Source organism: Coptis chinensis, chromosome 3 (assembly GCF_015680905.1).
Source record: "Coptis chinensis isolate HL-2020 chromosome 3, ASM1568090v1, whole genome shotgun sequence".
Taxonomy (NCBI): Eukaryota; Viridiplantae; Streptophyta; class Magnoliopsida; order Ranunculales; family Ranunculaceae; genus Coptis; species Coptis chinensis.
Window position 1 is genome coordinate 118919446 of NC_141458.1, and position 18077 is coordinate 118937522.

Genomic DNA, 18077 nt, shown 5'->3' on the forward strand with positions numbered 1-18077 from the left:
AATTCCAGGAACTGCCAATTCCTGAGAAGATGGGGGAATACCCAGCAATCACTATCCCAAAGTAAGCCTATGAAAAAGGTTTGGCCTTTTGCAAACACTGTTTGGTGGGAAGGATTGACTTGAAAAAAGTGTCACTGGAGAGAGTACGAGTCATTGCATCACAAATTTGGAAGCCATCAGGGGAATGGCCGATCACGCCATGGGAAAGGTTTTTACTGTTCCTCCGTTTTTTTGAATGCCGAGGATTTAAACAGAGTTTGGGCGAAAAGGCTCGTGGGACTTTGACAAAATGCCTATGAGAATCGGTCAATGGACCACGAACTTCAATCCCGACAACCAAAAAGCACTCGCATGGGCTGGTTTGGATTAGATTGCTGGACTTGGTCAGAATACCGGGGGCCGGAGGCTTTGATGTCGATTGCTTTCGGGGAGTGGGGTATCCGATGCAAATTGATGAGAAAACCCTCAATAGAGAGTATGGTTACTATGCCAACATTCTAGTTGGCGTAGACCTATCGGAACCAACTTTGCCGGATCAAATATATGTCGGGACTAAGTCTTCTAACTTCTGGCAAACTGTCGAGGTGGGCAAACTACCAAAAATGTGCACACATTGCAAAAGTGTGGGGAATTTGGTAACGGAATGCCGGAGACTTAGAAATGATATGAGGCACAACAAATCCAATGGAAACAAGGACAAGGAGGTTGTCGTAGATGCCACACCCCCACCTCATCCTCTGGAACAGATGGGAGGTAAAAGACGCAGATGACACGGAAAGAAAAAGAACACTGGAGAGTTCAGCAAGTAAGGGGAGTCTTTGTGGAAAGTGAAAAGTTCAGACAAGTCCATCGAAGTTCGGGACGCCTTAAAACCGGGTTTGTCAAATTGGAAGTGGACGAGATACACCATGTGGAGGACACTGCTATTGCCTCAGCAGAGAAAAATCCGGAGAGCAACTTGGGGAATGTAGTGGAATTATCTACTGCAGAGGAGACTGCTACAGTAGGTGCGATAGAAATTGCAGTGGATAACACAGCATCGCGAGGTGCTGCAAAGGGAGCTAAAGAGCGGTACACAGCTGAAAATCTTGCCTTAGAGGGGGTTTCTGAGAAGTCCACTCTGAATGGCGTGGAAGAGCTTGACTATCCTGAGGGTGCGGAAGTGCTTACCGCAGTTGCGAAAACAACGACTGGGTATGCTCAGGTGGGTAACAGAGCTGAGAAATCAGTGGTGGATGTTGTGTTTAGCCCAATCGTACCAGGCAAGATGGCTGATGCACCAAGGTCTGAAACAGAGGCATCTCTGGAAGAGCTAGGAGTGGCAAGAGGGATGGAAACTCTGCCAGAAAAGGGGGCTACGAATTCAGCGGCAGCAGCATCGAAAGTTGCGGGGATGCCAGCCTCACTCCTTCAAAAAGAATCACCATCTATCTTTGTGTCCAACTTTCGAGCAAACCTTGAAGAGGCTGTCGGATTACAAGTAGTGAACACACAACCAGAGGGTGAGAGTTTTGTGTCTCCTCTGGCCCATGGACCTACCTCAAACATAGTGTCTAACTTCACCCATGAAGAGATTGTTGAGGCAAATTCACTCACCGAGGATCAGGTGGTTAAATGGGGTGATGAATCGACACAAAGAGGTGTTCATTATCCATCTTTGCAGGACAAGAGCTCTTTAGACAAGGGGGCGAATAGCCAAGGATCAATCTCTTTTTCATCAATGTCGACAGGACAAGTTGAGCCTACATCCTTGGGAGACAGAAACAGGGCCAAATTAAACTATGAGGCTAATTCCTTGCTGAGATCAATTAACTGGGCATGATTTAGCGGATGATGAGAATGACGAGGTCGGTGAGGAACTAGGCCAGACGATAGTAAAGTATAAGAATAAGCCGAAATGGATGTTGCAGGAGTACTCTCCTCCATCCACAAGGGCGAGGAAAAATAACTCCGCATAATCAATGACGAACGTTCTATTCTGGAATGTTCGAGGAATGCGAAGAACATCTCCTAAGTTATACTTAGAAGAGATCATCCAGAAGTACAAGCCAGACTTCAGTGCTGATTCCGCAGCAAAGCATGGGGCGACTTTGGATATGGATGCATCGGAATGGAGTGCATCACGGCCATCTTTTGTACCCAAAATTGAGAGCCTTGATCAGGTGTACTTTCGATTTAGCTAGAGTACGCTCAGTCCTTTTGTTAGGTGGTGGGAACCCCTCATGTAACATGTTAACGATTCTTCACCATGTAACCTTATATTTATATTAATATATTCACATTCTGCCTGCAAAAAAAAAAAAAATGCAAGAGTAGTCATAGGACGGGTGACCTCCTGAAAACTTGTTGTTGGTGTCAAAAAACCTCACTGTGGTGACTATGTGGGAACAATCGATGTGTAGGATTTTTTATTCCTTAAATATCAACTTTGATAAAAATAAAATTTGAAAATTTTGATTGAACTGAGTTCTTTATTTTAATTTTTGAAATATTGTTAAAAGCATTAATTAATTTGATATTATTAGAAGTTATTTTTTAATTACCTAATTAAACCATTATTTATTGATTTGCGAAATTAATATAAAATTTTAACTATCATTATTTATTGATTTAATAAATTAATGAAAAGTTTTAATTACCAATTAAACCATTATTTATTGATTTGCTTAATTAATATAATATTTTAACTATCATTATTTATTGATTTAATAAATAAAAGTCTTAATTATTATTAATTGATTTGCTAAATTAATGGAAAGTCTTAATTACCATCAATCTCCAACACAGTAATCGAGGCGTTATATGTAATCCCAACCACCAATCAACCCACCGTAGGATGGAATCCCAGTGAGTCATAAAACTTCCCTCCTTTGTTATATTTATTGATTTAATAAATAAAAGTCTTAATTACTATTAATTGATTTGTTAAATTAATGGAAAGTCTTAATTACCATCAAACTCCAACACAGTAATTGAGGCATTATATGTAATCCCAACCACCACTCAGCCCACTGTAGGATGCCGAATCCCAGACGTGGGTCATAAAACCTCCATCCCTTGTTATATTGACTAGTAAATACCCGTGCCTTCGGCATGGATTCCATAAAGAAACATTATAGATAATGTGATTTAAAATTCCACATGCATTTACTATTTATTGTGATGGGAAAAAAAATTGATAAGTAGGAGCTCGATGAAAATAGGAGTGTCAAAGAATAGGAAATTCCCCTATAGAGTCGAAAAATAAAAATTGATAAGTAGGCAGCTCGATGAAAATAGGAGTGTCGAAGAATAGGAAATTCCCCTATAGTGTCGAAAAATAGGAGTGTCGAAGAAATCCCACGAAAAAAAAGACATAAAAATAAAAAATAATAATAATAAACAATACATTTTGCGAATAAATATGTTGGAAATTTACAAATAAAAAACATCTGGAATGACCATCAATAATAATATTCCTAAAGTTTCACCATGCCTTCACTTTCTTTGGTAACTAATATTACTACAGGGCTGCTTCACCAAACAAATAGTCAACAAAAATGAACTACAATGTTCAATGCATGAACTTATTGTTCAAGTTAGAAATTGTCCAAAGTCCTTGTCAAATATAATATACTCGAGCAATGACCTGTAACCCTAAAAATTCAAAACTAATAATACCACAGTCACTCAACCAATACCAATGTAAAAATCCCATCAAATCACTTAAAATTGAAGTAGAGGTCTTGGCTAGTGCATCCTCTTCGTTGCAAGAGTGATTGGAAGAAATGAAACCTTTTCACCCCAAAAAAGGAGGCACCATGAGAAGAAGTCCAAGAGCAAATTGTACGTAGTGACCTAAAAACACAATTCAACGTACACTTACCCTTTGCTTTCAAAGTGTTATTTTCAATAGTACAATAGGAATTCCAGTGAGGACTTTGACCACCAAGTCCATACATTCTTTCACAACATTGTATCCAAGTATGACTTGTGCCTTGAATCTGAAACATCGTATTATTAGTGATCAGTGTTTGGCATATTTAATTTGGTTGTATATGTATAAATAAAAAGGCTTACAACTAAATCAGAACAAAGAAAAACCAATTGAATGCACATAACCTCGGGAGGTTGAGGGGTCTAGATCACCAACGTCATATTCACTAAAGCAGTCGATATTGCAGATATATGCCACAAAAGCTATCCACCAAGTGCATATTTCATTTCAAAAGCTATGCGGGTTGGCATTAGTACTACCTTTAGTGAACTTGAAGCACCAAAAAACTTAACTTATACCATCTTACAACCTGAAATAAGACTCGGCAAAGTTTCTATCAAACATAAAAGGTGTATAACACTTTTTTTAAAACACAAACTCAAAAGTCAAAATAATGACCAATACAATATCAACAAATACAATTTTAATTCAATGCAACAAAAAAAGTACATTTAGTTCAGGTAATGCTAGCTTTGGAAAGTATTGAGTATCTTATTGGAAAGTCATGTATACGTAACAAAGTCTAATAATGTTGCTATTATGCATATAGATTAAGGGAACATCGATCAAGATAAAAGATGTAATTATAGACTGTACCTAGACATTTAATTTACTCCTTTATAAACTCAAAAATATATACTTAACGTGGATGCTTAAGTTTGAAAAGCATAATGGTCACTTTTCGGTGACTCAAATGCACATATATAGGCCTTGAGAATAAACTGATTCCAAATCATTGTTTTATGTACTACTAAGTCAGCAATTTTGTATGTGTGTGTATTCAAGTGAGTATTTTTCACTCTAGGATTGAAGAAACACATTCGTCTCCCCATTAAAATAGAACTAATGCATTCGTATCCTCATTAAAACAGAGTACTTGATCAACTTAAAAGGCTCTCTTAGAGCATCTATGGAGCTCTTAGAATATGGAAAAACTTTGACATACCGAATGTAAATAATATTCATCTTTTTCCACTTAAAAGCGTAGCCTAAAAGTTATCTGGCTTGACAAAAAGAAGATTTGAGGTGTAGAACCGACATACAATCATAAGTAACTATCTATAATCTATTTCCTAAAGATGTTGCAGAACCAAGACATCCTAAACCATTAGGTACTGTGGAAATCTAAACGTCTTGAGTCAACATTCCATCAAGTTCTATTCCACAGTAAAAAGCTTGGTGGAACCAAAATAACAAAAAAAAAAATTTAGAGATGAACTATAAAAATTTAAATATAAATAATCCCCATAAAAATATTTATCTGATGAGTATTAATCATATAATATCAATTATCTATTTAGTCCGATGAACTTTTCAACTGAGAAATTAATAAAATTGAAGAATAAAACCAATAAACATTTTCTTGAAAGCAGAAAGCACACATTTTACAATGAATCAATAGTAATATGTTTTTCTTATTCAAGATTAAATAACTTTCAAAGAAATGCATCACATTTAAGGGAATTAGCGCAACAATGCTACTCTTAAGAATCGATTAATCAAAGCAGCACTTACATGATCTTATAATTTTCTTTTTACAACATTCGCTTAAACGTGATTTTAGAATCAATGCTACTAATATATATTTTAAAGATACTAAAGAACAAATTTTTGCTTCACCTCTTATATTGATTATGATAACTTGTCAACCCAATCACCAAAGTTGATGCCTCCGATGCAATTAGGAAACTGCATTCAAAATAAATATAGATAACTGTGTATATTTGATAGAATCATCCTTGAATAGTTGAATGATTTAGACGAAATTGAATCATCCGTGATGAATGTCGGGTTTGTTGTCTTTGTCGTGACGTTCCATTGCTCCCATAAGTTCCCCATCAACCTTGTAACAATTCAAATATGGAAGTCAAGAAAATTCCAGAAATCAGTAGTTTGAAGAGATACAAAAATAGTCAAAATAATAAGAAGATTAATAATTAATTTGCTAAGAAAAATACTTGCACGAGTTTGTGGAAAACCTTTGATGGTCAAAAACAGTAGAAATGAGGCATTTGGGTTTGAAAACTCATCGTCTGTTTTATGAGAGAGAAGAAAATGGTTGCGCCTGTTCATGTCTTCATGAGTCTTGGGCAAATAAGAACTGATGAAGAGCTATTCTTAATTGCAAAAATAGAGTACTAAATTACAAATAAAGATGGGGTTAATGTAAGCGCATGCCTTGGTCCTTCAATAAGATTTTACCAGTCTAGCGTTTGGACGTATAAAAGAAATATAAATCGGCACACGTAAAAATTTAATTGTGTTTAAAGTTTGCAATTAGTCATTTCTAGATAAAACAAAGAGTTTTTTTTGTTTAATTTCAGAATTAAAAATCCAATTAATTTTTAATCCAACTCATGGAGTGGTTAAATCGGTACACGTAAAAATTTAATTGTGTTTAAAGTTTGCAATTAATCATTTCTAGATAAAACAAAGGGTTTTTTTTTTTTTTTTTTTTTTTTTTTTTTTTTTTTTTAATTTCACAATTAAGAATATAATTAATTTCTAATCCAACTCATGGGCTGTCATCGTGGCACTCATCTCGACCCTTGATTTATACCCCTTTAAATTGAATCTCAGCCGCTGGCTATCAAGACCATCCTGTTTTGTTAAGTTGATTTTTATACTGTTATTATGAAAATCAATCATTTATTAACTTAACCAATGACAAATCAGTAGTAATTGCCATTATTTGTAACTCGGTGCTATACTAATTAATAAATAATGCTAGTATATACAAGTGCTCCATAGCCGCTCTCAAAATGGGAGCTTCTCAAGTTCAGCGTTTTGGCGCTTCCGCTTCCGCTGCCGCTTTCGCTCTCTCGCTCTCGCTCTCGCTTAACGATCTAGTGACTAAGTTATGAACACATGTTACACAACATTAACACCGACTACACACCGTACCAACAAGGTGATTCTTATATCACAACAAAAATGTATACATACGTTAACAAAGAAGACCAACAAACTTATAGGTACGAGTAAATGATAATTATAGTACATGTAAACCTTTTTATGCATCAGGGTAAGTCATGCCATTTTTCTATTACCGATAGCGGATTATTTAACCGCGTATTATATAATTGGGGGTTGAGCATAAGTGTAGGTTTATTACACTAATGCGACCACATTGATCATTAACAAGAAATACATGAAGTTATAGGGCCTGTTTGGCAGCATGGTTTGGGTAGCCTATATAATGTATAAGACCCCTTATAAGGTGTTTAGTTGTTTGGTCCAGTCCATTTTCAGAATATGAGCCACAACTTATGAATAAGGAGAACAAAAATGGCCCGATAACAAGGATTACATTATCTCTTGGGAAAGGTAAGATAACGATATTCATTCAATTTAATCACGTGAGAAAAAAAAAAAAAAAAAAAACAAACAAACAAACAAAAAAAAAAACAAAAACAAAAAAAAATCGAGAACTTGCTGAAGAAAGCCTTCTTCTTCACCTACTCTATGGCCTCTTCTTATCCACCGTCTCCATTCCGATCTCAACCGACCACCGCAAATATTTGTCACTTCCTCCGTTTTAAGTTCTAACTCCCAGGCCACCATATTTTCTTCTGTGTATTTGAAAAAACAAAAAACCAAAGCATTACCCACAAATAGAATTTGGGTATTCAAAGAAGAACCATCTTCACAATTTTCTCCTTTTTATACTTTCAATCTTCTCTCTATCTTCACAATCTAGTGGAGTGCTTTTGAATTATCAATTTTTTTTGTTGGACTTCAAGTAATAGGGAGATTATGTTGAAATTATGTTGAATTGAAGTTTGGTTGTCATTTTGAAATTACTAATACAGGTTATCTTTCGGTTGATTTGTGGTTATTTTTTCTGGAAAATTTGATGTTATTTTCATTTAATTTGGAGAATTGATAAGAAAAAAAAAATGAAGAACAGTACCAGACAAATCTGAGGGACCAAACAGTCTCCAAACTAATTACTTTTGGGGTATCCACTACAAATTATACATAGCCTAAACATGGTCAGGTACTACAGAATTTCACGATGCCAAACGGAGACATAAATTAGTTGAATCACACTCCACTTAGCTACACTATGCATTCATCAACCGGCCAGCTCGGACGAGCGTCCTCACTTCACTCTTTCACAAATCACAACCACAACACTCTAAGTTGATTTAGACTATTGTAAATACCAAAATGAGTATATTTATGACTCATTCTAATATTACACCAAATGATATTAAGACTAAGCTAATCTGTGATAAGTGGGGAAAATTTTGAGTGTTTGGTAATGACTGCTATTCTTGGTGGAAGATATTTATGTATCCAGTGATGGATTTGGAATCAAGCTAAGTTAGCTAACGTAGTTCTAGGGTTGGCTTTTATAGATCTGGTGTCAAAGGTGTGAGTTATGATGACTTTTAGAGATGGATCAGTATTAGGGGCATAGCTGAATAGTGTAGTTGGTAGAGAAGCATAGTTGTTGTTGTTGGTGAGAGTGTTTTTTTTTTTTGAAATGGTTATGGGGTTAAGGCAGACCCCCACCTATTTTATTAAAAGTTGAACCTTACAAGCCTCCCTAAGAGTTAGATCATTAAAAGGAGGTACACAAAGACTGACAAGATCGATCTACAGACATCAAGCCTGACATGCATGAGAATACTCACGTCACATACCACAAGTAGTGCTAGGAATGCTCTCTCATCTCCTACTTTCTGGCCATAACTTGCTTCACTATCTCAAGATGATCCTTCCATAGATGAGACCGCGCTTTCTCGTAGTCACAGAAGAAACACCCACAAGCACAACACAAATAAGTGAGTCCTAGAGTATCATCACAAAACTCTTTGGTGTAGTCTTCAAGATTTTTTATCCTTCTGTTTTTAATTTGTGACTTCGCCTTCTTCATCATAGCAAGAGTAGGCTCTACTTCACCTGAAGAGCGCACTCGAATTTTACCTTCTTCCACTTTGTTCTTACCATCCTTTTGTTTTGCTTTGCTTTTTGATGTGGTCACCACTAGTGGAGGAGCCATGAGATGGTCATCTGTAAACAACTCATCTTCTGAGCCTAAAAGGTCATCATCCAAGTCCTCTTCCTCAGCAACCAAGCCTTGATACATATTAAGGCCTCTATTGTATGGTAATTGCTCACTAGGATTAAAAACTACTGGTTGGGTTATACAAGTAGTTGTGCAATTGCCGGCCACATTCATCCAAATCCCCTTGATCTTCCTCATTCGAATAAAACCGAAAATTTTTTAAAAGTTCTTTGGAACCTCGAGTGATTGCATACCACTATTCCAGCGACACCAAATGAATATTACTATGACCAACACTAGGCACATTCACATTTTGCATTATCCTAGGTGCGAAGCAACCCTTATCTCCATAAAAAAGATGTAGCCGCTATAGATTCTTCTTTCTTTTCCTCTATTTTCTTGTCTTTGCAATTGCGGTCTTCTATCTAGATCCTCTTATAGGAGTTGTACTCACATTTCTCATAAGATTAATGTTTGGTAGAGCAAATTGAGGGTAACCACCACAGTTTCCTCCACTATTATTTAAAAATACTTGTAACACCATTACCTCTTTTTTGAACTACTAGTGTTGCTTCATTTACTTGAGTAGGGCTCATATAGGTTGGAACACTAGCTTGTCCCCGTTGGTTTCTTCTTTGTCCAAACTCTGTTAACTCTTGAAGTGCATTTGGCAGTGGCATGACCAAATTTGTTACAATTTTCACATGAAGAAGGTTTCCACGTATATTCCACACCCACCACCACCTCTCTCCCACCAACTTTTAGTTTCACAATTGCTAGGTACTTAAAAGTCGCCGGGATTTCTACACACACACGAGCATAAGAGAGTCTCTTTCTTTGTGCAGTTGCGTCATCCATAAACATGGAGACACCAACTAAACTAGCCACAAAAGAGATGCCATCAAGTGTCCACAGTTGTTTTGGAACTTCAGTCAACTTTACTCATATAGGAACAGTATCAACTTTGTTCCTTTCAGATTCAATCACAACACTCCAAGGCTTTAAAACAAATATCCTACCAAGCAATAAAAAATTGGGCTGCTTCCAACACCATTTTCCTATCGTCGCCATTAGAGAAGGAAATGTAGAACAATTCCTTATCTGTAGCGATCTCAAAAGATGCCTTTAGCTTCCACTCTTTAGTTAAAAACTCCTTAACCATAGGAAAAGGTAGTCTTTTGTCAAGGAAATAACACACTAAATAGTCTTTCCATTCTTGTATACCTTGTTCTACAATATGTTCAGGGACTTCAGCAACTCCATCAACAAGCAACAGAGTAAAGTTCTTCAAAGCAGTTGTTTTCGCATTTGAAACACCTCCTTTGAACAAAGAGCTCCAAGAGGACACCCCACCACCAGTTTGAGTTGGCTGAATGGGGGGAGAAGATGATGAGGCATGTTGATCTGTTGCCATGATTGAGCCGATCTCTCTTCTTCTTCCTTAGTTGGTCCAGCAGAAAATTGCATTCAGTATGGTGGAGTAGTGATGCAAGGATGGCAGTTGATGGTTCGTACTTTATATGTATAAAGGAGGAGAATGAGAATGCTCTGGGTTTGATTTAGGACGTTATGTATATAAGAGTATTTGCTATGTAGATGAATATAATCCCCCCCTTATCACTGCGACCTCAGCACTTATTCACCTTCTTTTCACCGTTTTGGTGAAAAACAAGGTGAAACTGTACAATGCAAAGGTGAAAAAAATATCTCGGACGGGATGTTGGATTCCGTTTGGACGTAAAAATCGAAAAAACACTCCGGACGGAATGAAACATCCCGTCTGAAATTTAAAACAAAAACCGAAAAAAAGTCGAAAAATCATGCGAGACGGAATCCAACATCTCGTTCGAAAAAAAAACTCATTTTTAAAAAAAAAACACACACACGCGAGACGGAATCCAACATCCCGTCCGAAGTTAACAAGTCAGCCACTATCTCGGTGAAAGGTTTCACCTTAAAATCAACTAGAGAAAAAAAATCACCTAGTTTTTCACCTCTGCATTGCAGACCCATTTTCCCCAAAAACTGGTGACTTTTTTCACAAACCCCTATTATTCTCCTGCATTGGGAATGCTCTAAGAAGTGATCTTTAAGTCAGTTGGATGAGTGTGGTACTTGTAGGTGGAACAGTGTGGAGTATAGAGCATATGAGTCATAGCCCTGCCTTCATAAGTGAGATAAATTTCGTATGTAGAACGGTGTCGAGTATAGGGCGTAGCACCTTATACTTGTGTTGATGGCTTGATCTGATGGGCTGCTGAGTTCTTTTACGTGTCGTCCTATGATTGGTTGCCGAATGTTATAAGAATATATGTATATTGATTTGGGCTACCCCGAGGATGTCCTTATAGGGATGAGTGTGCCGATACCGTTGGATCTCGGATCCAACGGTCCGAAAATCAAAAACAAAAAGGAAGAGAGAGAATGTGAATTTGTTTTTGATTTTCGGACCGTTGGATCCGAGATCCAACGGTATCGGATGTCGTCCCTATGAGGATATCCCCGGGGTAGACGAACTCATGTATATTTACAACCATCCAAACAATTCAACGACATCAAACAGAGAAAAACCTTTCAATTTAACTAAAAAACTAAAACATGCAACCTATTTTTCATATGTAATCTCACTTAAAAAAAAAAGGATTTATTTACTCCTCACATATTCCACTAAGCGACGTGGTAAGAGATTGAAACTTATTTTCATGACCTTGAATACTAATGGCAATAATAAAGTATTAAAAAAATGAAGAAATTGTATGTGAATTGGAAAGGGCGGTGAGCCGGTGACTTCGCATGCCTTTATAGATGGGTTTTGGGAACCGGGGGTCCATGGGTCATGCCCCAAAAACTTTTAGGGATTTTTCAAAAATTTGTAATTTTCGGTCAATCGGGTCAGGTAATAAAAATAGTAAAATACACAAATTCGAAGGGGCTCTCAGATTCCAAAAATGCCTTAACAGCGAATCCCGCTCCCTTTTTATCTCTCTCGCTCTCTCTCATCCATCACAATTCGATCTTTCAACAAACTAAAAAGGTTCGAATCAGATTTATGAATTTGGGGGTTAGGTCAGATTGGTAATTATATCATTCAATTTTTGTTAAGGGAGTTACGTTTTGTATCTTTCCCGAACCGTTCAAATTCTTTCTTCTAAAAAGTAAAGATTTACTAAGTTTGTTTTTTACCACCTTACAAAACTGTTATTTTCCGTAAGTTTGGTTGTATGAATTAACAATGTTGTTTGTAGGTTATCCCATTGGAGCTAAACAATTACATCTTTGAGATTATACTTTTGAGAAAATGAAGTAAGTTTTTTTTTTTTGCTGAGTCTCTCATTTTAATGCAGCCTCGTACATGTTTTAGTAGTGGTGTTTGATGTTATATGTTGTTGTGGGGATGTAGTGATAATAAATTCATAATGTTAAAATCCAGCTCATTACGACTTACCAGACCTTTCAATTTGAATGGTCTAAGAATAGAATTTCCTTGACACATCCTTTTTATTTCAAGTTGTTGAAATGGATCGACAAACAATTATCACTCGGCCCACTTAGGTTATGTCTCTTTATACATTGCAAGGAATCATGGGGTTTTTTTTTTTTTTTCATAAATCAAGTGTAAATACCATTCGTTGTGTCATTTCTACCGTGTTTTTGTTCTGGTTGAGATGCCTCACGTGTGTGCAGTTTAATTAGCTTGCCTACTTTAAGTATCCAAAGTTTAAGGTAAGGTTCTCTGGAACTTGATATTTTTACCAGAAGAGACTACTCTGAATGACTCTTGAGGGTGGTATAGGATACTAAGTGTCGCGTGTTAGTATCTGGTACCTTGCCAAACTCGAGCACATATAGATATGGTAATTGTTCTAGCTTTAGAGTAAGGTTTGTACCGAGTGATCCTTTCTCGCATAGACTAAGGCTTATACTGAGTGACCCTTTATCGCATATGGAAGATTGAAAAATTATCTGTTTATGATTGTAACCAAAGTCCTCAACACTGTAGTTATATATAAATGATATTGTTATCACTCTTTTGGTTCTTTTGCCTCTTGATGGATCATATAATAATATTTTTGGTTCTTTGGTGTAAGAAGTGAGGAGGGAGAAACAGGGATATTTCTTCTGAGTTTGCGTTTTCTTAGGTGTCTGTTGTGACTTGTATGTCTTTTCTTTTCTACTTCGTCTCTTCAGTAGTATGATATTTCATCCTGCACTCTTTATCTATTTACTAGTGTGTTCCCGTGCCATTCTGCACTGATCAGCTCGTCAAAGGCCTACCTTAAGTGCCAAAGTACAGGCCCAGGCTATCAATCGTAGCCCTTGTATCATATGGGCTTGCTTTTACCCAGTGTCTTTGATGAGCCCATCAAATTCCCAAACTTAATCAATCACCATACAGGGCCCCAATTCTGACGTTCCTTCTAATTCTAACCCAACCGGGAAGTTTTTACTGACTTAAATAACTGACTATGATTGAGTGAATCACACATAAAAATTGAACAACTCAAAGCCGTAAAGTCATTGATATTGCCACGTCATAAGAGGCAGTACAACATGTCAGCCGTGAGATTTGGGAGTTTGTGGACCCTGCCTCCGTATTTTGTTATATATATATAGATCTTGAAGATTTTTTTTCCTTTAAATGCCACTGACCATTTTTACTTGGCAGAAAAGGAGAAAGGAAAAAAATGGTCGAAAAATCATCATATTCCATTCACAGTATCCCATGAAGGTTCCTGCAATTTAATAGAAAATGTGGAAATAATGAGTTTTCTAGTGAAAGTGCCGTTGATGCTTTTGTTGGCAAATACACTAGACGTTCTTGTCTTGTTCTGCTGTTTTGTGCAACACATGGCTTTTGGTGCTGCTAATTAGTGTATTGTGTTTAACTTAGTGCTAATGGTATAGTTTGATTTTGTAGATAAGTGGCTATATGATTTGTATCCACTACTTATTTGTATTTGCTCACATGTTTTTTACTTCAGGGGGCGTGTAAGATGGAATGAAGCTAACTTGGGCGAGATTGAGGCAAACAAACCTGTAAGGCAGAAAATAACTGAGCCCAAGACCCCTTATCATTCCATGCAATATGAGGATGGTATGCAGATCCTGTTCTTTTTTGGTTTCATTCCCTATTTGTGAAAAAGGTTTGTCAATGTTAACTGATAGTGTTTATCTTGTAGGTTCTATGTCTCCAATACAGGATTTTGACGAACACGATGATAATGCTGCACATGCAGAAGCTATACGTAGCGCATTGACTGATGTAGCTTCCTCAAGTAGACAGGACTCTATGCAGTCTGGTGGCTGGACATCCTCCGATGATGAAGCTGATGTGATGGATCAAGATAAAGAAGGTTTTAAACTTTTCTAAATAGTTGAGAGTTATATGCAAAAAAAATTATGTGCTTAATCATAGTGGATTGTCTGTGAAATCATTTTTCCCTTTATGTTTGGTTAAATGTTCTGAAAAACAAGGGAGATGTATATCTCTGAGACTCACATCAGCTTCTTAACCTGATAGAAGATGTACTTGTGTTATGCACTTAGGTATGAATAGGAATTTAAGAAGCATATAACTCTTTTAATCTCTTGACAGGTTCTCAAGTTATATGTAGATTATACATAGCTGTAGACTGTAGTAATACTCAACGAGAAACTAAGAAATAAGTTGCTTGTCTGAATTTGATAGATGAACCCACTTTTCTTAACTTTTTTACTTGTAACTGGAAAAGTCTTCTGATTTGCTTTCAATTAGAACTGAAAGTTGTTATGGCAGGGAAAACATTTATTAACACTGTACTTGAAGAAGTCTTTATGATCTTGTGTGATGCATTCTCTTAGGACTTCAGAGTCACGACTTTGACATGATATGCATCACTTAACTGGCTAACTTTCTGGAAGTCATTATGGCTAACTTTGACATGATATTGAGACACGAGACATACCTTTTGAGGCGTTTGTGTTTCGATGGGAGTCCATAATGAGATGATCGGGCTAAGAGACTTGTCACTTTATGGTTTTTCTTTTCTTTTCTTTTTTTTTTCTATATGCATGTAATGGAGGATATCTCATCCTTATGTACCTATCTTTAATTATATTAATAAAGTTATACTTTACCGATAAAAAAAAAAGTCATTGTGCTGTGTGTTTGGTCATAATTACAGGTCTTGTGTGAAGCTGGAGTATAAATTGTTTTTCTTTTTTTTGTTTTTTTTTCAAAGGGTGTTTAAAAGTATGTGTGTCTTCTTCTTTTGAGTTTTTCTCATGTAAACTAATATATGTTACTGGATTTAATCGCAAACCTGTACTTTATAAGTATTCTGTGGTGGGTACGAAACAAAGCATCCATTCAGGACACAGTGACTGGTAGTTGCACCTCAGGAACACTGCAATCTGTTAAGAGTTCATAAAGGTGAATTATATACATGGTCTTGTGGGAGTCTGTTTTCTAACAGCTTGTCATTGGAGACATTTTGAGTCTCTGATTGATTATTTTTAGGTATATCAGATATCCCTAAGCATTGGAAGTGACCCAACAGCTATATTTGATTGAGTTTGTTATTTGAAAGAATCTTTTCTACGGAGTTCAAGAATAGAAAAGTCAAGATTCCTTTGTTTACTTTATAAATTACTTTAAATAAAACTTCTGGCTAATAATCGTTATGTTTTCCCTTTGATCTTGAACTTTTCCAGACTCCAAAACTGGTAGGACCAAAAGTTTTAGGGAGCACCGGCGAGTGCATTATGATGAGTACCGTAAGGTGAAAGAATTCAAAAGAAAAGGATCCTTGGTAGACGATGAAGCTGATGTACTTGATGAGGCGAATGAAGGGAAACACAATTCACCCTCATCCTTGAACGGTGCTGTTAGAGCAATGGAGATCGAGAAAGGCAGTGGGACTTCACCCAAACAACCACTAGTAGATCGAGTTTAGTTGCTTGGTTGTAAGCTGTCCCCGAATAAAATTATACTTCTCAACTTCTGCAAAACTGATCATCTTTTATATCTTCTTGATGTGGAATTTGGAATATCAGGTGTTATTCTTTGTTTCTTTTGTTTGTAAATAGATCCTTTCGTGGCGTTGTTGTGATCTAACAATCTGTTCCTTCTGGGTTTTAAACTTGAAGTTGATTATGTATGGCCTAAGCGGCTTAGGCCATATGTTTCCATTCGTTCTTTGGATCCAAATAGCACTCCGGCTTGATCCGTAATATCTGCATGGTGGTTGGCCTGTTCTCTTTGTTATGTTCGTACTGTACCAGGTATAAGTTGATAGTTGATACTACAGAAACTGACGGAATTGTTTCCGTCGCTGAACGCTCATCTGCAATTTACCAAACGTTGGATCCGATGCCATTTCTAGCTAATAGGATTAAGGGCCTTTAATCCGGCGGGCTTAAGTTAGGCCTTAGTTATTTAAAGCTTTACCAGTCTTGGGCTTTGTAGAGGTTAGGCTTTACTAGGATGGGCTTTAATTGGGCTGGCTAAGAACAAAAAGGATAAGAAGAAGAAACGGCGTTGTGGCAACATTTGGAAGAAGAAAAGCATCACAACTCGTCAACTCTTGATTCCACTGTCGATCAACAATCATGGCTACTGACCAGAAAAATTCAGTGTCCGCTTTGGCAACTCAAATATGCAATCAAATAAACTCTGTTTTCTCTCAATCCACGATCTCCGAAACACTACCATCTGCTCTATCATTCCTCCTGGAAGAAATTTCAGCCACATCTTTCAGACAAGGCAGGGTGTTTGTACACGGAGTGGGCCGAGAAGGCCTAATGCTAAAAGCGTTTTGCATGCGTTTGGCCCATCTTGGTCTCTCTGCTCATTGCGTTGGTGACATGACTACACCTCCAATTTCATCTTCCGATTTGCTTATAGCTTCAGCGGGTCCAGGTGGATTTCCAACCGTTGATGCTATTTGTGGTATAGCTAAATCTAACGGTGCTTGTGTTGTGGTTGTTACTGCACAGCCAGAGAATGGTAGTGCTGTTAAGTATGCTGATAAAATTGCGTTTTTGCCAGCACAGACTATGGCCAAAGAAGAAGAGTCAGTTTCGTTGCTACCGATGGGGAGTGTTTATGAAGGAGCTATGTTCGTGTTGTTTGAGATGGTTGTATTTAAGTTGACTGGGATTCTTGGTCAAACTCCTGAAGCCATCCGGTCTCGCCATACCAATCTCGAGTAGAATGTTATTGTGTGCTTCAGTGGCGGCTCAAGAGTCAAGACCATAGATTCAAGTTTGTGTACGCATATTATTCAATTCTGTGTATTTCAAGTACTAAATTGTTTAATGCAATCCAATTATTGAAGTTTCCCAAATACAACGAAAAAAAAAACAAATGTATTTCTGATTTTTTGCAACTTATGAAGTTTCCCAAATACAACGAAAAAAAAAACAAATGTATTCCATAATATTGTGATTTTTTGCAACTTATTTATTTTTTTAATGATAGCACTTTCGAGAGAAAAAGATTAGTGCCGTTGGCTGTCTCCGGTGCAACAATGAAGAAGATGGTGGTCATTCTTGTTTTACATCTATTTTTACTGTTTCTTTCTTGAAAACCCGGTTTTCCTAGTCACTTGGTTACCCCATTGACGTGTCAAGTTTAGATTGGCTTGTGGTACACGGATGCGTAATACGTTGTGTTATATTAGAACGACTCAATTAGAAAACTTTAGTTTGAAGCCAACTAAAATTGCTGTAGGGGTGAGTCGCTCCTGTGTGTTTTTGTTTACTAGCAGTCTGTGTTGTATATAAAACGTTGATGTGAGCATGCAACAGGGTTTCGTGGTGTAGTTGGTTATCACGTCAGTCTAACACACTGAAGGTCTCCGGTTCGAGCCCGGGCGAAGCCAAATTTGATATCAGTTTTTTCGTTGTTAAATTGCACTGTATATTTTCCTTTTTTCTTTTGGGTGGCAAGGTGTGCAATTGTGCGTGCACTGTTGGTATTTGTAGGTTTATTTTTAGTGGTACTATTATTACTTTTACAAAAGCGATTAGACTGCACTATGCAACTCAATATATTTTCTCTTCGATTTCCATATGCTTTTTTCTTTCCGCTGGAAGGAATGG

At 37.0% G+C, this 18077-nt stretch overlaps 2 protein-coding genes and 1 non-coding gene across 6 annotated transcripts; all 3 read left to right on the forward strand.

The window, feature by feature from the left end:
* Positions 1-11822: 11822 nt before the first annotated feature.
* Positions 11823-16089, forward strand: I-2 (phosphoprotein phosphatase inhibitor). Of its 4 annotated transcripts, none has more exons than XM_086596818.1 (5): positions 11823-12027; positions 12239-12296; positions 13976-14088; positions 14174-14347; positions 15687-16089. In XM_086596818.1, the coding sequence occupies exons 2-5, from the start codon at positions 12292-12294 to the stop codon at positions 15926-15928; spliced, it is 534 nt and encodes a 177-aa protein (XP_086452944.1). In that variant the 5' UTR covers positions 11823-12027; positions 12239-12291; the 3' UTR covers positions 15929-16089. The 4 variants fall into 4 exon arrangements, with proteins under 4 accessions (XP_086452944.1, XP_086452946.1, XP_086452947.1 ...); XM_086596820.1 differs by having other exon boundaries at positions 11909-12059; XM_086596821.1 differs by having other exon boundaries at positions 11922-12148.
* Positions 16090-16185: 96 nt separating this feature from the next.
* LOC147513646 (Sugar isomerase (SIS) family protein) lies at positions 16186-17349 on the forward strand. Its single transcript, XM_086596817.1, has one exon. It carries the CDS (start codon positions 16584-16586, stop codon positions 17184-17186), a length of 603 nt encoding a protein of 200 aa, XP_086452943.1. The 5' UTR covers positions 16186-16583; the 3' UTR covers positions 17187-17349.
* Positions 17350-17783: 434 nt separating this feature from the next.
* TRNAV-AAC (transfer RNA valine (anticodon AAC)) lies at positions 17784-17857 on the forward strand. The gene has a single exon. It is a non-coding gene; the product is annotated as a tRNA-Val (tRNA).
* The last annotated feature ends 220 nt before the right edge of the window (positions 17858-18077 follow it).